The following is a 26,557-nucleotide window of genomic DNA, read 5'->3' as shown; positions in this document are numbered from 1 at the left end:
TTTATGTGTAACTTCCTTGTTTGTATACAAAGATACTGCAGCATAGAATTAAAATTTTTCTGCATATAAAACACAACACAATGTCTAAAAGATTCATAAAGCTACCTTTTCTTAAGGTACAGTAATATAGGTCAGCTATTTCCCAAATGATGTATAATTTGACAAAGTTGGGAGGGGTGGAATCAACAAAAGGAAAATGAGAATTGAATTTCCCAGCTGTAATTCAATTTAGAATACTTCAGTGTTGCAGAAATTCTTTCATTTTGCATGGGAAAAATACACCACATTTGTCCTATACTTCCTGGTATAAGCCACAAAGATGGCTTCAAGTTTTATATGCACATGCAGAGTTTTGTCATTAAAATTGAATTGGACAATCAATTCAATCTGAAAACATGTCAACTCTGTAAGATAATTGATTCGATTTCTCTGAGTTTATTAAATGTTTTGTACCTAATTGGTTCAGCAAAAAAGATCAAAATAGTTTTATGTGTATACACAGCTTAAGTTGTATACGACTATGGTTAGCCTCTTTGGAAAGGATGGTGTTCAAGACTAAATTATACTTAGCTGTTCATTATAAAGAACAAGTACATAAGAGCTTAAAAATCTGTTACTTTAAAATTCACTTTTTCAAAATGTTAAAAGTAGAATTGAAGAATAACTCCAGTTGAAACTGTCAATAATGTGTTGTTATAAAGGATGCCTCAACAGTTATGGAATCAACCGTCTGAGAAGAAGAACCTGGTTCCCACCGAGCACAAAGAAATATTTATTTCTGCTTTAAAGAAATATTCTGAAGTAATACTAGGAAAATCGTATGTTTTCTCTTCCATCTCTAAAAATCTATTCGTTTTGGATTCAGGAACTTGGGATTTGTAAGTTTGTATTCTCATTAACGATTTTTCTGACCACTAGATGCATTCACAAGTTTTAACATTTCCACTCCAACCACAAAATAGATGTTATCCTGGTGAGTGTAATTTCTTTACATTGGGGATCATGGGGATTTTCCAATGATTCAGAGTCTAGGAATATATTTATCTTTATGCTAAGTTTTCTTATTCTATGCAACATAGAACTCAAACGACAAACAGGTATCGAATGTCAACAGCGGTATATGGCAAAATGGTAGCCTTTGCAGAAGAAAAACAACAATACATAGGCAATAGTCTCCCTCTTAAGTAATTTAATGTCTAATTAGGGATTTAAGGGATTAACATATGACTATTCAATTACTGATAAAGGAATTAGTAAGTTAAGATTATGAGAGACATATTGTGGTACATAGTACAAGTTTCTGTATGTATGGTTCAGAAAATTAACTGTGTAGAAGAATTCAGGGAAGTAGAATGTTGTTATGGGCTGAGATCGACAGGAAAAGCTTTAATGGAGAAGATTAATTGAAGTTCTTAAAAAGATATTATTTAGAAGATGGGGAAATGGAGATGGGGATATGTAGGAGATGAGGAAATATTCTAGACATGCTTGTTAAAGAGAAACTATAGAAATGAAAAAACTTTTATGAGCAGTAAGTAACAGAGTCAGACAGGTTGATAACAGCTGAAGTTTTGGAGGAGAGTATTTGTGAATGAAGCACAAAACTCCCTGAGAGCCTATTGGTTTGTTCACAGGAAATAAAATTGATTTGGGGCAATTTCATATGATGTTATTTTCCAAACTGTCGTAGTGTAGGGAAAGACCAAATGTATAGAATCCTGCTAAGGTAGCTGTTTTAACCATCCAACGGTAAGGTGTTGGGAACAGGGGATAGGGTAGTTTAAAGGTAGTAATAAGAAGACCTGTTTACAAATTAGATATGAGAGAGTCAAAGGGAGAGAAAATGAAAGCGAGTATGAGGGTTCAGGCCTGTGGCTGGATGATGCGACCTTAATAAAATGATAGGCTTGCTTTCTCAGTGGTGTCCTGTCGTGCTGGGGTATCATAGCAACAGTGTCCAGTACGATGTGTGAAGTGCAAGACTGGAGTAAAGAGTAAAGGTAACTGCTAAAATCACAGATCAGAGTAGGCTGTACTTCTTTTTCACTTTCAAAGAAAAACAAATATGGTAATGTACCTTTTCTTTCTTCAATATTGTGTACATCTTTAATAGTTCAGGAGGAATGATTAATGTTTATGAGATGTTTAAGGGCTTTCCGTATGTTGGCAAATATACAACACAGTTGAATAAATAAAGGCAGCCGGAGAAGAAGTAGCTGTTACAGGTTTAACATTTCATTATCATACCTGTATGGCTTACAAAATTAAAAATCAAGCCCTGGCTGGTGTGGCTTAATGGATTGAATGCCAGCCTGTGAACCAAAGGGTCGCCAGTTCGATGCCCAGTCAGGGGACATGTCTGGGTTGCAGGCCAGGTCCCCGGTAGGGGGCGCACGAGAGGCAACCCCACATGGGTGTTTCTCTCCCTGTCTTTCACCCTCCCTTCCCCTCTCTGTAAAGATAAACAAATAAAATCTTTTAAAAAATAAATACTGGGAACTACTAGTAAATTTTGAGCTAAGCTGCCACTTAATAAAATTGATTATTGAAATACATAGGAGAGAATAAACTTCATGGGGTAAAGCAAGTATGTGGACGATGCCTTTTAACTTTGCGTGAATGATACGAGACAATAGACACACACACTCTCTTCCTATTCACAAATATGTAATTAAAATTTATGAGGACTGAGTAGAAGGCACCATATAACAGCGAGGAATTTAATTAGCATTCATTCTTAAGGTTTTCAAAAAATCGAAGAAGCATAAAAACATACATTCCCAAATTTCAACTCCAAAAATCCTGAATTGAAGATTTGACTGTCTTTTCTTCCAGTTTAAACCCTATTTTATTCTAGTGTGAGGAGCGAATAGGTCATTTCCCCGACTCTGGCTCCTCAGAACCTTGCAGGAACATATATAGCACATTGAGTAGGTATCAGTAAAACGTCATTTTCCTTTGCTAAGTTATCGTCATCAAACAATATCCTGTGCAGAAAGAGTAAAACCTATGTTGAAGGCAAAATGCACTTTCTGGCTACATTTTGGCAAACATCATAAAATTGCCAATGGTGATCAGATTACTCATGATCACACTAGATTACATTGTACTTAATTGGTCATACAGATTACATTGTACTTAATTTTTTATTTTTTCCACAGGAAAAAATAAATAAAATGGTTTTTATTTATTTTTCATTCATTATTTTTTAACAATTTATGTAATTTATTGGGGTGACATTGGTTAACAAAATTATATATTTAGAATTCAAGAATAATTCCTGTGAAAACTCAAGGAAATGACAAATTAAGCTTTGATGTAGAAGAACTATTCTATTCTAGCTCTTAAGCTTATTTAAATCAGTGCTGTGGGAAGCCATGGTCTTGATAAGGCTTTTAAGTTGTTTACAGCAAAACATTTTCCCGTGTGATTGAATTTTTCAAGTACTAAAATATCAAGGAGAAATATGTTTTCCACCAGTTTTATGGCTCCCTAGATGCATTCTCTACAAACCTTGTATCTGCTTGAACCAAAACAGTATTGCAAAAAGACAGCACACCATTCAAACAGCACATAGAGCTTCGAAAGTATATAACGGAGCATGCCAATGGGAATGCCATTATTGTAAGTGTAATACAGTTTAAAGGCCACTCTCTTCCTGAAGTGGACCTCAGTCACGTGTTCTTGTTTTATATTTCTGTTTTCTCAAGGGTGCTTTAAATCTATGGACAAAATACCACTGTCGTGTCTGCTTTTTTTTGGCTTCAGTGCGTGGGATGACACATAATATCGATGAAGTGTAAACAAGGGAAGACATAATAGCAGAGCTGTCCTTTAGAACTGGTTTTACTCCATTGAACTGTTAATAAGAAATAATTATCTGGGACCAGAAAATGCAGCCCTGTATATATACCTTAGACTTGGAAAGGGTTACAGAGTTTAAAAAGCTATGGTGTGTCCTTAATAAAATTTTGCTAACCGCAGAGTCCACATAGAGGCCAATGAGAGAAGATAGAGCACATATTTTAAGTTTACAGGTAAGAACGTATCTTCCGGGAAGTTGCAGCTGAGGCAATAAAACAATGGAAACCAATGTCTGCTATCTTTTAAGTGAAGGTAAGATGGAATCCATTGTCAGAAACCAGGAACAGGAGGTAATTTCAATGTGTGTAATAAAAAAAAATATATGGTACTTGCACATGGCAATTGAATAATGGCTGGAGGTGACAATGAGCACAGAGGCAGTGATGACATGTCAAAGTAGCTCAGGGGACGGAGGCACGTTACTTCAAGCAATCCTGAAAATGGGTACAGGTCAAATGCGGAAGTGGCTAAACTGTAAGTTCCTGGAAATCAAATGTTAGAATGTTGATCCTTAAAGCGCTTTATCCAAATCATAAAAAAAGAACAATTTTGTTGAATTGGAATCTAGGACAGCAAGTTTGGGTGATTTGGTCAAGTCCGATTACAAGATATTAGTATTGCAAGGGAGGATCCACTGTGGGAGTCGTGGGGGAGGGGCAGGGAGAGCAATGGCGGAAAAGGCGGGAACTGTAACTGAACGACAATGAAAACAATTGCAAAAAGATATTAGATAATAGTTCCTAATTTCCTCATTATTTCCTTCTTTCACATTACAATGTTTCTCTGGCCGAGTTCATAATATCTAAACATTCCTAGAAACAGCAAGTATTAGACAACTGCATTTAATACTAGTTGTTGATTTTTTTTCTGGGCTTTGTGCAAAGTAAATCTTAAAAAATAGTTTTGCCCCTGAAGAAATAGCATTGACTATAAGTATGTATAAGGAGAGCATCAGATAGGGGAATGGAAGAGGAGAAAATCAGGAAGACCTGTGCTGTCCCTGGAAGCTGAGTGCCGAGAACCTCCCTGTGCAGCTGATTGGCTTAGGTGGTTAGAGGAATTTAGGTAACCCAAACAATGTTTCTTTTATGTTTGAAGGTTTGACATATTTTCAAGCTAATAAAGGATCGAACTCTATTTTATGTCCCAGCCAGACCCAGCCAGACCCAGCCAGAGCATAGACGTAATCTTATAATAATCTCAAATTTTATATTCAATAAATATATTTGATTCGGGGAAAAGAAGGGGAAGGGTCAAATCAAGGAATGAATATGAAGGACCCATAGGGGGAAGGATTGGGGGTAGGAGGTGGGGGTGAGTGGAGCCGGGGAAAGTGGTGGTGGGAAAATGGAGACAACTGTATTTGAACTATTAATAAATCAATAAATAGATACGTAAAATTGTATTATTAAAAAATGTTTCCACATATAGCAAGGACTCATGGACAAAACCAAAGGGGAAGAGTTGAGGGAGGGAGGGGGCAAGGGAAAGTGGTGGGGGGGTAGGCAGAGACAAATGTATTTGAAAAAATTAATTAATTAATTTTTAAAAAATGTTTCCAGATATATTTTTGATGAAAATATTCAAAGCCACCTGTTGGAAACACATTTGAAAAGTTGCATCTTTTAGATTTCATCTCAAATAAATCTTCTGGTTTTCTTCTCAGAACAAAATATATATTCGATTCCTCATTCACACTAAAGCTCTTATGATAGAAGGTGAAAAAAATTCTCAAGTAGTAGGGCTATTAGCGAAAGTGAAAAATGTCTGCAGCTCTTTGCCTTGACATCTGCCATTCCATATGGATCCATAAATACTTGTAACAAATAGTAGGTGAAGGAATTTCAACATTAATAAAATAAGCCCTAATTTGCCGGGAAATTTAAGATAGATTTTTCTTCTTCTTTTTTTTTTTTTTTAGTAGAAAACCTTAAATGTTCAGTTCTCCATGGGAATAAAAATGTAACCTAAATTCAATTTGAGAGGAAATTTACGGACATAACACGAGGCTAAAGTCTCCAAACTACCTTAGAACTCAGCTGGGAGATTTCAGTTACAAAATTGTAGGTCTCTTTTTTACCTTATTATCAGGAAAAGAAAACACAATGATATAGAACCTTAATTAATGTCTGCTACATTAACCAAATCTTTCAATCTGTTTACCATAGTATATATTTTTCAGTAAGCAAATAGCGACTTTATTCTTTATTTTACTTTTTTATTGTTGACACTATTGCAGGTCAGATCTTGGGCTCATTGTGCATTGAGTGCAAGCCTTTCTTTAAAACATTTCATTTCTAGAAGGCTAGTAGCATAGCTTCAGATTCAGCCAGTTGTCACTGACGGTCTACTGAGGATGGTCCAACTTAATTCTTCTCATTTAAACCTCCCACAAACACTCTGTTCTACAAAAAGGGACAAGGCACGAGGAGGTTCAGTCCTGTTCAGACTCATACATTTTAAGGGGGAAAATAGTAGAAATAAGAAAGTGGTTATATCTGGTGATTAATTCTTGAATAATTATTGAGGTTAAGCTGAATGATACACTTGTGAAACTTTATAATTCACTGAGCCTTTTTGAAATTATTTCTCTTTGTTATATGGGAAAAAAGTATTTGTCTAGTCTAATTATTAGAGGAACTCACTACCACACCTTTCAATTTACAAGCCTGTGAACTCATTTCAATTTACAACAGAACACAATGAACAAGTGAGTAGCCACTCAGGAAGAGTTTCTGATAAATGTCATTATCGAAAGAGAGGAGAGTAAAATTGAAACTAGCCCTGAAAAGTATCTGGAAATGAAGACAAGGAAGACATGAAAAACATGGCACAGTAATGTGTTCTCGTGATGATGTGTATGTACCCTTCCCTGCTTCCTTGCACATGGCGCATGTACATGGCAACTATATCTTGTGGATTATTTATGATTGTTGAGATTTTACCAAAAAAGAGCTTGTTTATCAGATGGGATCAGCTCTTGCAGCAATAGACAATGTCTAAATATAAATTGTGCAACCATATGCTTCTTGACTTTTTCTTTCCAGCTTATTTAGCTTAGCATGATATTCTCAAGGTCCATCCATGTTGTCACAAATGGCAGTATTTCATCTTTTTTATGGCTGAGTAGTATTCCACTGTACATATGGACCACATCTTCTTTATCCAATCCTTTACCAAAGGACACTTCTGTTGTCTCATGTCTTGGCCACCGATAATAATGCTGCAATGAACATAGGGGTGCATCTATCTTTGCAAATAAATGTTTTTAAAAATTTTTAAGTAGATACACAAAAGAGGGGTTGCTGAGTCATGTGGTAATTCTGTTCCTAAATTTTTAAAAAAGATTTTATTTATTTATTTTTAGAGAAAGGGGAAGGGAGGGAGAAAGAGAGGGAGAGAAACATCCCTGTGTGTTTGCCTCTTGCACGCCCCCTACTGGGGATCCAGCCCACAATGCAGGCATGTGCTCTGACTGGGAATCGAACCAGCAACCTTTTGGTTCACAGGCCATCATTCAATCCACTGAGCCACACCAGCTAGGACTCTGTTCTTAAATTTTTGAGGAATTTCCATACCATTTTCCATTGTGGCTGTACCAGTTGACATATTTTACTCATATGTGAAATATAAAACTGAAAGCAACAAAATAACAAACAAAACAAACAAAAACTCATAGATACAGACACTAGCATGTTGGTTACCAGAGGGAAGCAGGGTGCTGGGGAGGTACTAAATGATAAAGCGGGGACAAATATATGGTGACAGAAGGAGATTTGACTTTAGGTGGTGGGCACGCAATGCAACATGAAGATGATGTACCATAGAATTGTACACTTAAAACCTATATAATTTCATTAACCAATGTCACCCCAATAAGTCTAATAACATAATAAATAAGATTGTGCATTTGGTGAGTGTTGCTGAATTGAGCATTAATAATAGATGCCTATATCTTTGCTAAAACTTTGAGATTTTCAGATGAGAAGCAATAGCTCCAATGTTGTTAATGCTGACTTACACAGAAAAGAAAAACTGCAGTGTTTGCCCTCGTAATAGAAATTTATTTTAAAGAGAGATCAGCTTTGTAAAATAGTTCAATTAAGTAATTAGTGTCATTTTGAACTGGCTATGATTTCAACAGCTTTTTGATTATGATTTCAAGACACTTCTATTAGGAAAAGCCTTATATTTTTTCTACCCTAAAAATATGGTGCCTCAACTTCTAATTTCTTAGTTAAAACAGAAAAATTAGTGTATCTTCTCACCAATATGTGTGTATGTTTCTGTGTGCGTGTGTGAGACAGAACACAAGAGGAAACAGATTAGAAATGAGTATGATTACACAGTTATTAATGAGCATGTCGATATAAATATCAAACATGTATAATTATCTATACATTCCTCGTTAAGGAGTTCATATTGGTGACAAACTATTAAACTACTGGTTATATAGAAAATTTTTGCCAAGTTTTTCATGACAGTATCATTCTGATGTTGAATCATCTTTAATTTTTAACCTTATTTCTGCCAAAATACCCATTCCCCGTCTTTCTTGGATACAAGGAAATAGTATTTAAGGATTAACCCATAACTGCTGTTTTTCTTATTAAACAACTGCTTATGTTACATTCATTCTTAGAAAACTATTTTTTGCCTTTACCTGTATAACTTTTTTGTTTTACTATTTTCTTTTCTGATTCTGTGTTCCAAATAGGTTTCATTATGCAGTTTTTCTGGGGCAATGTAAATTAATTTTCAGAATCTCTAGGCATGTACAACAGTCTCATTGGTATGTCTCTTTAATTTTAAGCAATTTCCTGAAGCTGTGAAAATATATTCTTAAAATTAGACATCACTTAGATATGGTTCGAATTCGCAAAGACAGCTGGCTAAAAAGATACTGTTCTAGGAAGGAATATTAATTATCTTTAAGCGGAGCAAAGTTGGACTTCTATATAATAGCCCAGTGGTTTTGGAAACGGTGGCCGTCACACCTGCAAAGTCAACCATCTATGGGGCACTTAGAAATCCCAGTCGCCAAGCCCTTCCTGAGTCACACAGACTTTGCCAGTTGAGAACTTTTTATAAAAGAACTTCAGGAAGTCCGGATGCAGGATAAAGTTAAGAGCCCTGGCCGTTAAGATGCCGAATGAATCGCTTGCTCCTTTGTACCCTGCAAACATCCTCTCTATTTTATGTTAACTAAGCTAAAAAAAAATAAAAATAAAAATAAAAAAGGGGTTATTTTAAAGTTAACGGCTGAATTGCCAAGTAAATTTTTCTCCCTCATTGGAGCCAGATTAAGAGCCTGAGTTGCTTCCCTGGTCCTTGAACTGAATGGCGTTTCCTGGCAGGGAACAAAAGGAACAATCTGCCCTCAGGCCTCTGCAGTCAACCCCTCTTAGAAGTTTCAAAGCAGGGGGACAGTTGGCACCCTGAGGCCATTTCACAGATAAGTCACTACATTATCACCTCAAAGGTCAGCTAGTTGAGAGTTGAAATCGGCTCCCTCTCCTCTGGTCTTTCCTAAACACATCTCTTTAAAATGTCAGCTTCTTTTGTTCACTTTGATTTCTGTGCCTCTTGTTCGCCAGTTTCTGAAGGAGTCTGTTACATTATTGCTCTCTCCTTCTTTCATATTCTTCTGTTTTTCACAGGTAGCCAGGCTACTTTTCTGGAAGAGAGATTTGTATTTGCCTCTGGTGTTATTTGGATGTTTATGTTAGAAATTTTTGTCTTTTAGGGTTTACATCAAATTCTGCTCTCTGTGTGAAACGTATTTATATTCTGGATCCTCAGCCGTTTTCTATTCCATTTCTCTGGAAAATACAGATATACTTTTAAAAAAATCAGTCAGGTTTGCTTTATCTTTGATACACATTGTCTGAAAGATGATGCACAAGTACGTGTGTCGGCCAGAAAGATTTATATTTACTGGGGTTTCTTTGCTCAAACTACTATGATATGTAGACAAGTTCAATAAATATACAGTAGGCCTGCTATGATAACTATATCAACTATTTTTCAAATTCTAAAATTTCAGTTTGTCACAATACATGTAGACTATTGAAATCACTAGTTTTGTGAAAAGGCTGAGAGTTTTCCAGAAACTCTTTACCTCCATCCCCTCTTTCTTTCCCCATCCCGCCACGTATTTGTAAAAAAATATAAAAATTAGACATTCAGCCCTGGCTGGTGTGGCTCACTGGATTGGGTGCTGGCCTGTGAACCAAAGGGTCACCGGTTCGATTCCCAGTCAGGGCACAGGCCTGGGTTGCGGGCCAGGTCCCCAGTCAGGGGTGCACAGGAGGTAACCACACATGGATGTTTCTCTCCCTCTCTTTCTCCCTCCCTTCCCCTCTGTCTAAAAGCAACTAAATATAAAATAAAATTTGAAAAAGCTAAAGTTAAAAAAAAGAACAGAAAACAATATACCCAGTAAAATTTCAAATTCAGATACACAAAGAGTCTTTTTTTTAGTAAGACGATGTCCCATGGAATGTTTCGGACATACGTATGTTAAAAAATCGTTTGCTGTTTATGTGAAATTCAGACTTCCCCGGACATCTTGTCGTTTCCCCACCAGGCTTTGCTTTAGGGAAAACTGTTTTAACGTTGTTTAATCCAGCTTCTTAACACTCATTTGAACGATGAATATTTTCATGTTGGCATACCTCATATCCTGGGGAAGTTTCCCTCCTCCTTTTAACAGTTAGAGACACTTAACTATCCACGCTGTATGATTTCACCCCGAATTTTACACCTCTGTAACTTGTCAACTTTTTTCCCCAAAATACTGTTTCACCTCCTGGATGCGAGGACTGGGCATCATACCTCTTCCAAATTCTCATGGATGTAATATCTGTTATTAGCATGATATTTTACCTGAAAGATGATGTATTTCTAATTCATCACTCACAAAGAAGCTTGTTTTGCCTAGTTGCTAAAGGCTCCGGAAGGACCTGGAGCGCCAATTATTCACATTTTCGGGCTCGTGACCATTCATTCCTCTGCTGTTGGCTTTTCATTTTCATTTAGCAGCACTATTTATTCTTTTGTCTCCTTAAAGATATGTGAGACTTTTGGAATCAAGTCTTTCTTTTCCACATTTGACGGCAGCAACACTTGAGTCATTGTTCAGCTCACACCATGAACACTTTCTTATACTCATGCAGGTCATATCATTACACGGCGCTGGGCTGTTTTGTTGTTGGAAGAGGGAAGCAGGTGTCTCGCTTGTGCAGCATGTAAAGTTAATGACGCCAACAAAGGAGAGTCCCTTGGGCGAGCTGTATTTAGGGGAAAGCTCGCAAATCAAATAATGAAATACAATTTATTTGTTAAAGAATACCAACTAAGGACTTGGTAGCTAGCTGCATTTTTTACTGCTGAGTGAGTCACCATCCTCAAAGCCCAGAGAAAAGAGGAAAGACTTCACCCAAGAAAAAGGGAGAAAATAAGCACTCGGGTCATAGGGAAAGTTCTAGCAGCTTTGACTTCGATGTTTAGGAGAACTTTTCCATTCTGAGGGTTTGCCATAGGTTTGCCTCACTTTTTCCTACGATGTTCTTGTCGACATTTCAGCAAGAAGTTAACAGCAAGAGCTTGTTTTCTAAATGGATGCCCAAGTGCTATTCGAGAGCATGGCAGGTTTAGCAGGCTCAGTATAAGCAGCCCCCACTTTGCTTCTAGAAAGAAGAAGTTGCTCCCGTCCTCAGCTGGATAACAGTTATCCTTTTAGCTTTTCTTTTATATCATCGCATCACATGTGTTGATGAAGGCTTTAATACATGCATTTCGAACTCCAGCCTTTTAAGTCAAAAATCTCAGTCCAGACCCTTTCTCCGTGGATCACAAGGACATGCTCTTCTTTGGCTATGTTTCTAGTACTTACCTTTATTCGCTGCCGTTATCAATGAGAATTTCACAAGCCTACCTGATAAATTTCCACAGAATGGTGCATCTGTTCAAACAGCAAAGTGTAGGTGTCATTCAGATGTGAAGACCTATTACAAGGTTAAAACAGATTCCTAATGCATTTATCATTCATTTAATAACATGTGATTTCAATGCAAAAAAAAATTGACACATGGTTTGACAGTTCCCACTGATATACACACAAGCGTAATACACTTGTCCTAGTTTTGGGCTATTAGAGGCCTTCACATGCAATGTGACCTTGGTCTGGAAAAAACATGTTTGCTTATCACAGAAACTTAATCATGAGACGTCATAAGTAGAATCCTTCTTCTTTACTGCCCTTTTCTAGGACTAGGAAATATATTGCTTGTGGGACAGGTAGGATTGAACAATGGGCCAAAGAGAGTCCAGGGCTATCTCATCTGTGGGAAAACCGCCGCTGAAAATCGATGCGACCTCTGCTACACTGTCGGCCCCGTTCCCACCCTCCGTGCCCTATTTGTCTTTTGGCGGATCTGTGTGCTGTCTCCACGTGTCCCTCCTGGGCGAGATTCTCGAAATGAATCATTGCCCGCATGCCTCTTATATTTCTATTTATTTTCCTGGTGTTGACTAGGTCTGATGAAATATGATTCTTTTTGCATTTGATCCTCACTGCAGCAAACAGCACCTAATTCAGCCATGCCTGTCTCTTTAAAGAAGAGTAATACCGTTTTGAAACTTCAATCTACTGCACAGCAGTACAAACCACAGACCACGCAACCTGTCTTCGTAGACAATACTGATTTTCCTTTTAGCCAGTTTAATGGCATTTCTTTCATCTCCAGGTAGAAGACTCCTGGCCATTTTAATGTGGTTATCGTTTTGTTTTATGCATGCTGAAGTATCGCTTTCTTTTTCAGGTATCTTGTTTCTAATAGAATACGCCCCAGATTGTTTCCACTCACTTAAGTGTGTATATAGAGCGATACATAACAAGGAACCCATTAATTTAAGAACTTTGCCACTGGTACAAAATATTTATTCAGGAAAAGCATTATATTATCTCTGAATCAGGAGGAAGTCAATGTTCTAACTTTGCAGCAGTTTGTTTTTAAAAAATAGACCTGTAGGCTACATGAAATTTTAGTTTAAGATTTTTAAACATCCACATAAAGGTATAGAACCTCTTCGGTTGTTATTAATATTAATAGAGCATTATGAAGTCGTCTTATCCATTCAATGTATTCATGTACAGAAAACAAAATACTAGCTAAATACAGATTTCAAATAATACAAATAAAACATCATATTGCTTAGTTAGTTGTTGAGAAATGCACTTTGGAAACATTAGAGATATTGCCCAAGACATATTTTAAGATTTAGTTTTTCTAATGAGGTATTTCCAGTATTCAAATGTTGTAGTTGAAATAGATCACAGAATTTGTGATAATTTGCTCATTTCCTCTGAAGGAAAGGAAGGGAGAGAGGGAGGGAGGGAGGGAGGGAGGGAGGAAGGAAGGAAGGAAGGAAGGAAGGAAGGAAGGAAGGAAGGAAGGAAGGAAAGGAAGGAGGGAGGGAGGGAAGGGAAAGGAAAAGAAAGAAAGGTAGAGAGAAAGAAAGATGGAAGGAGAGGGGGAAGGAGGGAGAAGAGGAGAGGGAGAAAAGTTCTATAAAACGTTAGGGTTAATTTCATAATAAGAAAGTTGTAGAAAACCTACACCGCACACTTACAATCAAAATGTTATTTTTAAGTTGTACTAGGAAAACATTCTTGAGAACATGTTCATTATAGCTTCACATGTTAAAAGAAAGTCCACAGGCTAATGTATGCATTATATTGAATTCTTTAAGATACGTGAACAAATACTCTTTATAATAGTTTGGACTTGAATAATGTGAGGCTTTAATGAAAATAATTAGGGAAAATGATTTTGATTCTCTAAAAATAATTGCTTAGCATTTTTATCACTATACATTTTGGAAAACTGAAAGTTGTCAAGGTGGTCTATATTAAGAGCATTTCATTCCCAGATAATGCTGTTCTATCTCACAGAAGGTGCCCAAGATTCTATACCACAGCTTCCCACATAAGAAATCCCACCACTAACTATGATAACTGTGAAATCTGATTTATCATGATGGTTGCACAACTCTGTAAATTTACTAAAAATCATTAAAGCATATGTTTAAAATAGGTAAATTTGTTCTATGTCAATTACCCCTCAATGTAGTTGTTAAAATATATTTTAATAGAGATTAGAGATAGGTAGGTAGACTAGATAGATAGATGATTGATAGATTTGAAAAGAAAAAAAACTAAAAATTAGTTTATGCTGGACCAGGAAGTTTTCTGATTATTTAATTTATAGATATTCACAAATATACCTTGCATTTGTTTCCTCAAATTTTGTGACTTTTAAGCAGTAAATATTGCCTTTACTTTCACCAATTCTTTTCTGAAACATTTATTTTTAAAAATTAGAGGGAATAGATTTGACTTCCAATTAGGAGCGTCGTTCATTTAGTTTTAGGAACAAAATCTTTAGAGAGACCATTAGAGGCAAACGGAACATAGTGAACATCTTGAGCCATTCATTCGTGAATCTTCTGATGTTGCTTTTGTTTCTTGCAGAAGAGGTACCGGTTCAAATCCCAATGATTAAGTCTCCATTGGACAAGATCCAGCTGCCCCCTGGGCAGGCGTTGCCTCCTGGATTCCCGGGACCATTCATTTTCGCTGACAGTCTGTCTTCTGTGGAAACTCTGTTGACCAACATTCAGGTCAACAATATTTCTATAAACAAAATAAATGTAATACAAGACATTAGCACCTCCATTAATTATGTCGTATTTGCAAGCTAAAACAGATCAGATGAACCACATGCCGTTTGCTGTACTTTGACAGGGTCTACTGAAAGTGGCTCTGGACAATGCTCGCATCCAGGAGAAGCAGATTCAGCAAGAAAAAAAGGAACTGCGATTGGAGCTCTATAGAGAAAGAGAAATTAGAGAAAACCTTGAAAGACAAATAGCAGTTGAGCTTCAAAGCAGAAGTAAGTTTACCAAGATCAGTTACGGAGTAAATATTGTGTTGGTGTTGTTTTCAAAAGTAATAGAAATATTCTCAGGGATAGCTTGGAAATTCTTAAAACAAATGACAAGCTAAGAATCAAATACTGTGTGTAATCCACAAGGTAAGATATTTACACTATTGATGATCATAATAAAAATAATGAAGTTGATCTGAATTTCAGTCCAGTTGCTGATTTGAAAACATGAATAATATTCGTATTATAAAATGCATCTGGATAAAGATAATCTAACAAATCCCTATATATGAAATGCTTACTTTTTGCTAAAAACAGTGCTGGATTTTACAGTTATAAGATATAGAGTAGGTCTTTGAGTTAGTGCGCGTGTTAGTCTTTTGTCAGCTTCCACCATGGTGTTCCGTGGCCAGGGCCAAAAAGTGCAGAAGGTGATGGTTCAGCCCATTGACCTTATCTTCAGATACTTGCAAAATAGATCTCGGATTCAGGTGTGGCTTTATGAGCAAGTAAATATGCGAATAGAGCGCTGTATCATTGGTTTTGATGAATACATGAACCTTGTATTCGATGATGCAGAAGAGATTCATTCTAAAACAAAGTCAAGAAAACAACCAGGTCAGATCATGCTGAAAGGAGATAATATTACTCTCCTCCAAAGTGTCTCCAACTGGAAATGACTAATGAAGTGAGAAATTGTTAAGAAGCAATACAGTTTGTGTTTTTTAGGTTTGTTACAGTTCATTGCGGGTATAGTCCTCAAACATTTTTGTTCATATTGTTTGGATTACCCTTTTGTTATTACCAGACAACAATAAATGCTATGTGTTTTTATTTAAAAAGAAGATAAATATAACTCAGTTCCAGTCTTAGAGAGATTTATATTTTAAAGGGCTAGCACAACCAACCACTTAATTTCAAGCAAAAGTGGCAAGAACAACGATGTACAGTGTATATAGTTATATAGAGAGTAGGGGTAGTTAGTTCAGCTTGAAGGTGCTGAGTGCGTACATGGTTGAGGAAGGCTTTCTGACGCTGATACTGAACCCGAATCTTGAAGAATCAATAAGCTAAGAAAGGGCCTGAAAATTTCTGAGTTATTTAGACACTCTAGACAGAGGTTTCATTGATTGTAGGCATGGAGGCAAGAGGCCCCCCTACAGTTGCTCATACATGGGCAACTATTTATAATTTGTCATGACAGTGCATTTGAGTTTAATGAAGTGCATTGTGGGAGATGATGCCGAAATGGGGAGGCGGAAGTTAAATTATGAAGGATAATTTTAGCCATGTGAAAGATTGGCTTGGGCATTGTCCTGGAGGTGATGGAGAAGAATATGACCAGGTCTGATTCCAGGTATCTAGAGCATGCCAGTGTTGGGAATAGGTTAGAGGGGGCATCCAGTAAGACTGGAAACGAGGGAACTGTGTAGAAGGAGAGTGCTATCTTCAAGGCAATGGTGGCGAGGACTGAATTAGGGTAGCATAAGCAGGACTGGAGACAAAAGGAAGAGAGTGGAGCAATATTCTTCACAAATAGAATCAACTTTCCAACTATGGGTAGACATTTGATCATCTACAAATATGGATACTGAAACTAGTTCATGTCAAAACCAGAGAAAATTAAAAACTTCACTTTCGCATCATCCACCTCTTTCTTAGATTTACTAGAACATACCAAACAGCAGCAAAAGTGCTATTGAGAATGACCGCTTTCATCCCTTCTCTGTTTACTCGTCAATGAATGGATCACAAAGCAAATATTAACTAAAAGAGTTCAAGAGTGAGAAGGGAAGGCAAAGAAAGGGAGAGAAAACATACAACCTAGTCACTGCCTCTCTCAACAAGGAAGATGAGTGTAGCTAAGTTAAATCCATTAACTGTCCATTATTCCAAAGTAACATATTTTATTCTGAACTTTGTGTCAAGTAAATGAAGGCTTCTCTTTTCTTTAGGGCCTAGGAATCGGTCTAGTTTAAAATGGAAAATCAGTCATTGCATTTAGAAAGAATTAAACCTCTTCTTTTTATCTTGAGAAAGGCATTAACTACTTCTAGGCCAAATTGTCTTTCTAAACTTTGGAGAAATTAGCTTATTTCTAGTATTTGGTATTCAAAATAGATTATGATGATTAGTATCATAAAAACACATTCCTCTAGTAGGGAAAATTTTTATAGTAACGAACCAACTAATCATGTGTTAAATATAATAACATCCTCAAATTGACCTAGGAAAATCTACTACATGTAGTAAAATTGGCTTCTAACTTTTAGGGGCCTACCGATTACTCTTTACTAACTTGTCATAGACTATCCATGTCTGTCTTTCTAATTACCATCACATCTCTTGTCCTTAAAAAAGTCCTAGACGTGGTAGATGTAATTTTGTATCTATTATCAACTTTACTCTAAAGTATTTATATTTAATAAATTTAGCATTTATTAAAATATAGTAATAATACCCTACTATTACTATCATTACTACTACTACTACTACTACTAGCTAATGTGTATCAAATGTCTGGTATGTGCTATATACTTTTTTTTTAACATTTTACATCTAATGACTAACATAATTAGAGGAAACTATTATCCTCATTAATTTAGAGAAATTATTTCAACAGTATGGAATCACAGGATCCTCATCTATTACAGTAGTTGAACTGGACAATCACTTAAATTCCTTTCTAGTTGCCTGCTTATCTCATGTTCACTACACCCAACTTTTTATGTCAAAGAGTGAACTCTTGACCTGAAGTCATATGACTGAAAAGAAAGGGGGAAAATTGGTATTATGGTTACAAAGTACCATTTCTCCAAGTCTGTAGAAGTAATAATAACTATGAAGATACACATATAAAGAACATGTAGAAAACTGTGAATATATAGTAGGAATTCCTATGATTCTCTTCTCTAATTAAAGGAGGCTGTGTTTTACACTCAAAGTCAATATTCTGCCTAACTGCCTTTCAGTCGTAAGCCAGAATCTGTAACTTGAATTAAACACAAATATAAAGGGATAAGCAAAAGTCGGTTAAATTACCAGCCATCATTACCTAAAAGGTAGATCACTAGCAAGGATACAAAGAAGAAATAATAATATTAATAACAAGTAATACAAATAAATAACATAATAATTAAAAAATAGGTAGTAATACCAGAATAAACTTAGTGTTTAGCATGTTCACAACTGTAAACTTACTTTTGCCCAACTCTGTACATACATATATCATAATATTCTTTGCAGATTAAACACTTAGAATCATAGAATGCTAGAGCTAAAACAGAACCTGGAGCTTACTTGTTTTGGTCCTGGACCAAGTATATGGTCGCTAGGATGTGAAACAACTACCTATGCGATCTTTGACCCTCAGGCTATGAAAATTATGGGCTGTATAATCTTGAGTAAATTACTTGATCTCTCAAGAACTCGGTTTTCTCAACTAGAAAATGGAGATAATAGTGTTTTCTTTGCCGGTTTGTTGCACGGCTTCAAGGAGATAAGAGTCGCAGAAAAATGCTCGGTATAGACTAGGCCCTAAATAAGTGATAATTATTATTTATTTATATAATTTTAAATGTTATATGCTGTGGAATTATTGACAATATATGGAATCACACTGTTCAAGAGATTCAACATATAGAATGTGTTTGAACTAATACTTTTACTGGAAGCCACATTTTGTCTTGTAAGGATATTAAGGTATCCTTTACCTTACTTTACATTACTTTGAATAAATTTTAGATTTCTGATTTCAATACTGCATGCAATGCTGTATTTGAATGATGGTAATTAAGTATCATTACAATAGTAAAATCTTTTTATGTTTCACCTTACTTATAGGCTTTCCTTAGAAATAACAGAAACCATGCATTCCCAGCATCTTTGTTCCAAGATTTCCATTTTGTTATTACCTGAGACCTCTGAATTTTTATCTCAAGTGACCATAAATTCACCTGGGTCACTGACTGTCTTCAAGTTGCTGAAGGTCATTTCTATGAAAAGACATTGAACTGTGAGATAAATACCACTGAAACCCGAATTATCACCATAGTTAGTTCAATCATAATATATTAATTTTATGTGAATACTTTTAACATTTCAAATGCCATCTAATTTATCATTTTGCTTAATGTTCCCTGGAAGTTTTTCTATTGCTACAATGTCGATATCTTAATTTTTCACAACTGATTTATGGAGAATGTGAAGGTCGGTGTATGAACCCAATAATTCTATTTGAGAAATGATTGCAGATTTCAAAGTTTCAGAGTTTAGAAACAAGCATACATTCAGGCAGTTGAAGTTCCTAATTAAGATATAGTAAACCAATAGTAATTTTAGACTGTAATAAGAATAGAAAAAGAATTGATTGGAGCAAAAGGAACTGCCGCCCATGAGACACAGATTCACGTAGCAACTTGTGTTCCAGGGAGACAAAGGAGAGGCTAAAATTCATAGCGAGGCCCCTTCCCAGGTTCTCAGTTAGGCCCATTTTTTTGTAAATAAGGCCTCTAATTATGCAGTTCTCCTCCAAGGTGGCAGTTCTCGGTCTGTTAGTAGACATACTTCATTGGGATTTCCCTGCAGTGGTTACCTCAGATGGCAGGAAGCCCGGAGCTCAGTCTGAGGTGTTTCCTAGTGTAGAATATGTGAGGGGCCTCATCAGTAAATGGGTACAAGGCATTTATTGTCCATAAAATGTCCTTTGGTTGGTCACGTGGAGCCATCTCAACAGATAATCTGGGGATTCATATCAAATGATTCTTTCTTCATACCTTGAGAGTTGAGGTATGGTCCCTAGCTCTTCATTACCTTTTCTGCTTACAAAATAATACCCTCGTGCTTTTCCAGGTTGCTTAATAGCATCATTGCTGAAAATTATTCTCTTTAGAATGGATGGATGGATAGATAGATAGATAGATAGATAGGTAGGTAGATGCCCTTATAGTCACTAACATCTCAGAGAAAGACACTTGAAACTGTATTTAAAAGACATAGCATGTTTTGCAACCCAAGTGATATTTTCTCTCCTTTTTACATTTTAAGATATGAATAGCAGTATCTTGATGAATAACATCTTCCTTAAGAGATTTGTAGAACATGTAATGCTTGCATTAAATGCGTGTTGTTAGTCAAAATAGAAAACAATTTTTCACCTCCACTACCACCGCCACGCAAGTGCATGGGTATTAACCAGCGGACACGCTGGAAATGCCAAAGCAGAAAGAAGTCGGTTTTACGACTGAACACTCTTTGGTTGAGCTAATGACAACTGGAACCAAAACAATCGAATCAGATGATTGACTCTGTGTCAATGCCTGTGGTTCATAATCCATCACAACTGGCGACTCTTCTTTGATTGGCCAAGCCTTTGCCAACTCTTTCCCTTTCACGTTGTAGCCACCATGCAAAAGCGCCTGAAGAAGGAGAAAAAAGCCAAGAGAAAACTGCAGGAAGCTTTGGAATTTGAATCCAAGCGACGGGAGCAAGTGGAGCAAGCACTGAAGCAAACTGCTGCTAATGAGAGCGGCCTGAGGATGTTGAAAGGTAATGTGTGCTTTGGCCTTTGGCCTCGCACGCTGAAGGTATGCAAAGGAAAACCTGATTTAAAAACAGGCAGGGAGAGAGGGAAGGAAGGGAGGGAGGGAGGGATGGAGGGAGGGAGGGAGAGGAGGAGGGGGGGAGAGGGGGAGGGAGGGAGGAAAGAGGCTTTGTCCAGGAATAATTAAAAAATCAATTTGAAGCCAAGCAATTTAGGTCATTAATTAGATCTGTCAAAATAATCTTTATTCTGGGGGATAAATAGTTTTGGAATAACAAGAAGTCCTGCTGGTTTTTGCAGCAAAAAAGAAAAAAGTAGCTCTAATAAATAACCTGCCTGCACCTAAAGTGTGTTATAGGTCTATTCATATTAAAATATGCTGATGTTTGGTGTACTCTTTTTTTTTTACGATTTTATTCATTTTTAGAGAGGGGAAGGGAGGGAGAAAGAGAGGGGGAGAAACAGTGATGGACTGCGGCTGGCACGCAGCAGAATGGGAATGGAAACCACAACCCAGGCATCTACCGTGAGGTGGGATGGAAGCCGTCGCCTTTCACTCTGCAGGGCGACAGAAATCCACTCTATTTAATGAGCTAAACAGGGATGGTTCCTTTCATTGAGGCTGGATTTAAGGAGCACCTGGTTGAAAAAGAATGTTCTAAGTAAATCCCTGGGGATCTTTTGAGAAGAGGTGCTTTTGTCATGAAATCTCTTCATGACAAACACCTTTCTGTTTCCATCTTTAATTACGGAGCCCTGAAACATTGTTTTAGCTCATAGAATATTCCAGTTCCTTCATAGCATATTGACAGCCTGTCTATTTCATTGATACGTGTGTATTGCAAGGATGAGCCTAAGGATTTTACATGCATGTGTACACGTACCCCATACAGACGTGCTACACACACATGCACTAAAAGGCAGGCGCTTCAGCGGCCGTTACTAAGAATGAATAAAGGATTTTTTTTTTTTAACCGAAGTTCAATAGTATCCTTTCCTTTCTGAAAGATTAAGCCCCTTTTTACTGTGACTAGGTTGGCTCATTCTGCTCACAATTAATAGATATTGAGTATCTATTAATATTATTAGTAGATGTATTAATAGGTGATAAGCTCATGACAACCATGCCTCACTGAGGCAAAGAAGAGAGTGACTATTAATACATTAATATTTCATGCACTGTAACATGTTAGACTGTGAGAACCAGCATCCTTCCTTCCTTAAGGCTGGAAAAGGAACATTTCCCACCAGCCACGGGACAAATATTTTCTGCGTTGTTATGATTTGAGGCCCTGAACTTGTAATTCTGAGGCAGCTTGACCTTTTTTACGCATCTCTGAAATCCACGCGTAAGCGCTCTCCACTCTCGATCCAGGGTTCTCTATCATGAAGCAAAAGCAGCTGCTTTCTGCAACAGGAGGTTTCCCTTGAACTCAGGTCATTTCCTTCTCGCGATCATCCTTGAGGGCACCGGGTGAGACACTGCCATCTGTTACCACATTACCCAAGGGTGTCTAAGCAAATAGGTAGCTACGGAAATGCCCATATAAGCTGGGCCGTATGTATATGTATACATTCGAGATAATCACGTTTCATATTAAAATGGAAAATAGGAGCCCAGCCCCTTGTTTCCTTTTCTTGGTTTTTTTTTTTTTTTGGTTTGTTTTTTTTTTAAAGCAATTCACGTATCCCTTTGCGCCGAGAGCGCGTACTACATACGTAAAGCCCGCAAGCTACACCCTGTCCTGTGGGTTCGCATGTGCTTAGCCTGGAGAGAATTCCATCATCCGTCACATTCTACAAATGAAAAATACAGCGTCAGGATGGAGATACTTATGCAACTGTATCTATCTTTTTCTTATTCCACGGTGAGGGCACGTTACCTGATAGTCTGAGAGGATTTTTATGGACAGGTTATTTTATTTGCCTGAGATTTATCTCTAGAGAATGAAATGAATAAAGAGGTATTTACTATAGACCTGAAAATATATGCCCAATTATAGAATTCAGCTACAGTTTATAACCCTCCTTTCGAACATAAACAACAAATAGACATATAAGAAACAAAAGCAAAAAGGCCACCCAAGGTTTTGTGTTATGTTTAGGACCAGAAGCACTTTAAATGGAATCGGAAGAAAACAGATTATACCTTAATTGTGAATGTCACTTTTTTCAGATACTGGGATTCCAGATATTGAAATAGAAAACAATGGGGCTACTCATGATAATACTGCTATGCAAGGTACAGTAAACAGCATATTTCTCTCTATAACTGCTTAATATATCACTCCGGGGGGGGCGGGGGATGAGCTGCTATGTTCATACTCTTCATATAAGTAAATAAGTTTAACTCTTCTTGCTTTATGACAGAGGAAGAAGCCTGTATTGTTTCTTAAACATTATTTCCATCCTCATATACATACACATGCGTGTATATAAATAGGGTTATAATATTACGTATATAATGTGAGCAAATTTATTGCAGGGTTAGCTGTTAAAAGGATGTACTTTTATATGTTAGGCATATTCTAAAAATGCATAAATGTTAATACAATTTACCTTTCAGAAGTGAACAATAATATGCTGTAAAAAAAAAAATCTCACTAATGTTTGTAAAGGCCACAGGTATGGGAATCATAACCCATTGATGATTTAAAAGTGTTATAGACAACATTTTTACCAGCTTTCACATTTCAATGCTAAATTTAGAAAATTTTAGAAACCACCTAAATATGGACAAAAGAGCAGAATGTGTTATTTATGATTTGCAGAATTCCCATAGGTGCTTAGATCCTTTAAATATCTTTCAAAGTATTTATTAGTAAGAAAGTAGATGAAACAAATCAACATAGAGCCTCACTGCTGTGCCAAAGTGTCTGAAATATTTGAACTACTGGAGTTTTCCCGGTGAGACTCTAAGGTGCTTTTCCAGTCCTTTGTATGCTGATTATATTTATTTTCACATTTATTGTGAAAGCATGTCTCACTCTAATTAAAAAGCCATCTCCATGAGGAAATACCTTCCTAAGTTTCAAAAAGGAAGACCATGGATATGTTGCTTGCTGGAGGTTGAAGTAATCAGCGCCGTTCCGCTGTCTGGCCAAGGCGATGGAACTGGATGTGACCGAAAGAGCTGCCTGGGTTAATCTGAGTGTCCCCAGTTTATGTGGCAGCTTCACAAAATTCAGGAACCCTCATTCATGTAGCTTTACACATCATCTATACCAAAGCAGTAGTGCCAGAGCTCATGGATCTTCTGAGAATGTCTCGTTCTGCTGCAGCATTCTGCTAGACAAAACTAGAGCATTAACGAGGCGCATCACTAGGCATGAAAGCATGTGTGTTTAGCTCATTCTAGAAAGCTCTCGCTGTCTCTTGTCCCACCTTTGCTTGCCTGCTGTCTTCCCTCACCTTGAAGGCCGTGTGAATGTGAGCAAAGCCAATTTGGATGGCGCTCAGTGTATGTCCTATCACGTCACAGCAGTGGGCTTTCCAGGGACAACTCCAGTCATTGTGGGCTAGCCCTAGCTGAGGTCGCCAGCATAGATCGGGGCCCAGAAAAGGGGCGAAAAGGCGGGATCATGGGTTCCCTTTTGAGTGCGTGACACAGTAATCCAAACCTGGGCTTCAAGGAGCATTGACCTCGATTGTTCCCCTCCTTTGACTGGGAGCGAAGGTCAGCTTTGGAACTGGAAGGCGGAAACCAAATACAATCAACAGGTTGTACGTTTATTATCCTTTATTTGATACTCCCAATTCAGCGCCCTGTGTTGAATTTATATGATGCCTCTAATACACAGTATTAGCATCTTCCCCACCCTGAGATAAATACAAACTTATGAACTGTCCTAAAGATATTTCATTTCCATGCAAAAAACAACAGATATCTTATTCACGGGTGGCCAATTAGGTGATAAAAGCAAAAGGTACGTTCACACTCCATGTGGCACTTTTTTTTTGTTTTAATAAAGCCTGTACAAATCAGGTTTTTTCATATTAATTTCTGGTTAAGGGAAGACACATTTAATATTTGTTTTCACTAAACATGATTTGAGTAAGTTCTACTAGTTTTTGCTGGCTAAACATAAATGAATTAGAGGTACCTTTAAAAAGATGAAGATGGAATTTATTTTAAGGTAGCGAATTAATTTTTATTATTTTTATTTCAAGTTACAAATGAAATTGTCAACCATGTGTGGTTAATGTTGTAAATATATTCTGGATTAAAAATTCTCTCCCGAACGATCGCCTTTTAGGTTACATTAATATTCTCGACAAACGTGATAAAAATGGAAAAGTGCACATTCTTACCTCTCTTAGGACAGAATTTAAGCAGTATATGTAATAAAGTTCCTATCATCAACTTATGGAATGAATGCCATATGTTAATATTTCAACAGAATTACAATTTAATATATAAAATAAAATTTTTAACCAAAAATGATTTACTCTATTAGCCAGCGATATTACTTTCAGAACATAGTATTAGAACTCATCTTAAATATAACCCATCAAATCAACTTAAATAATTCCCTGAAAAATACCAATAATATTATATATTTAAGATGCTCCAAATTGAAAAACTATGTTTATATGTATTTATGAATTTCAGAAAAATGTATCATACTCGAAAACATAAAATGCAAGCTTAACTCTTATTTTTCCATTCTTCCTAATGTTTTTGCTCTTGTCTGTTACAGCATGTTTTTTTTTTCTTTTATGACTTACTTTAATAGTATTTTCCTCTTTTTCACTTCCATCACCTACCTGTTTTATAACGAGAAAGATGATTTCCTAACATTGTTTACGAGGGTCAGTTCATGTATGCCGATCCGATGCCATTTCCGAAACGCATCTCCATCCCAGCAAACAACTGAAGTCTTTTTCTCGTCTATTGTCAATGCCTCTGTCGGTTAGAAGTCTATCATTTACCTAGTGCTTTCCCTTTGAAATTCACTTAGCTGCACTGTGACATGTCCTTAGGAGAGTTTGAAGAGGACAATTTTATGATAGTTTCCACTTGTAGGAGTCAAACGTGTATTTGAAATCTAACTGGCTTAGATATCTCATGTCCTTCACGCTTTGGATGTTGTTTGACAGATAAGATAGCACGCGTAGACCACCGTCTGACAACAGGATTTCTGTATGCTTTGTATCTTAGCAGCCTATGATAGCAGCTCTTCCTGAATAGTGTATGGCGATCCAACATGCTCACTTTCATGGCTGGGTCCGCCACTGCTGGAGGTGAAGGATTTGGTGGAATGTCTACAGGGTCCGGCAGAAGTAACGCCTGCTTGAGTGTGGTTGGTAGGGTAATAATATGGGTGTCATAATTTATAGTTTTCATTTGAACATTTCCCTGAAAATGTCCTAGGGGGCTCTTGAGTGTGATATTGTGATGTTACAGAACAACATGCTGATGATTTTGGAATAAACGATTTTGTAACCAAAAAGGGGCGTTACTTGTGCTGGACCCTGTCCACTAATGATTTTCCCACCTACATTCCCATAACTCAGGGGCCTGCAAGACAAGCGCATCAACCATCTTATCAACCAACCTCCGCTTCACATAAAATAAACATACCCGGTGTCATTAAGTGCACCTTCAGATCAATGGTTTTTGCAAATGACATTCAAGTATCATTTGCGTAGTGCATTTTTGCTGATAAAAGCACATTAAATTAGCACAACTACAAATGCGCTGATAAAAACGCAAACTGAACAGCGGTGCCATTAGCTAACGAAGTCATATTTTCTCTTTACTGTGTTCTGCCATTTAGTTATTATCCTATTGGAAATCTAATTATAATCCTTTTACTCCCTAGTCAAACTTCACAGTTTTTGCAAGCTTAGCACTGACAAGTGATTTCATTACATTTGATTGCCCGCGCCCAGATTGACTTAACTTCACTTGGAGACCTAAAAGCCCTCTCTGTTTCGCAGACTCCCTGTTTGCACATTACAGCAACAGCTCCTTTAATTAATTAGCATGAACAGCAGTAACAGGAACTGCTGAACAGAAAATAACATCATTTTATGTTCGCAGGGAGACTTCTCCTTTTGCATGTTTATACCTCAGTTAACTTTTGTATGACTATATTTCATGACTAGAGTACAGTCGGCAATGCATGTTTCTTAAATTTTGGAAAATTGACATCATCATCTTAATAATAATAGATCAAACAAACCCAATATATGA

The 26,557-nt window shown here is 36.9% G+C and overlaps 2 protein-coding genes across 2 annotated transcripts in view; both read left to right on the top strand.

Moving 5' to 3' along the window:
• DACH2 (dachshund family transcription factor 2) overlaps positions 1 to 22,638 on the top strand; it is a 389,866-nt gene extending 367,228 nt beyond the window's left edge. The window contains exons 9-12 of the mRNA XM_054566642.1: positions 14,402 to 14,580; positions 14,675 to 14,822; positions 20,217 to 20,363; positions 22,535 to 22,638. Coding sequence (XP_054422617.1) covers positions 14,402 to 14,580; positions 14,675 to 14,822; positions 20,217 to 20,363; positions 22,535 to 22,638 — 578 coding nt within the window. The remainder of the gene's footprint in view (positions 1 to 14,401; positions 14,581 to 14,674; positions 14,823 to 20,216; positions 20,364 to 22,534) is intronic.
• Positions 15,185 to 15,517, top strand: LOC129065388 (small nuclear ribonucleoprotein E-like). The gene has a single exon (XM_054566643.1). It carries the CDS (start codon positions 15,212 to 15,214, stop codon positions 15,494 to 15,496), a length of 285 nt encoding a protein of 94 aa, XP_054422618.1. The 5' UTR covers positions 15,185 to 15,211; the 3' UTR covers positions 15,497 to 15,517.
• Positions 22,639 to 26,557: the final 3,919 nt, after the last annotated feature.

Source organism: Pteronotus mesoamericanus, unplaced genomic scaffold (assembly GCF_021234165.1).
Source record: "Pteronotus mesoamericanus isolate MK-2021 breed Mesoamerican mustached bat unplaced genomic scaffold, CSHL_Meso_final contig_177, whole genome shotgun sequence".
Taxonomy (NCBI): domain Eukaryota; kingdom Metazoa; phylum Chordata; class Mammalia; order Chiroptera; family Mormoopidae; genus Pteronotus; species Pteronotus mesoamericanus.
Note: the sequence above shows the minus strand (reverse complement) of the source record. Positions and strands in the feature narration are given on the sequence as shown.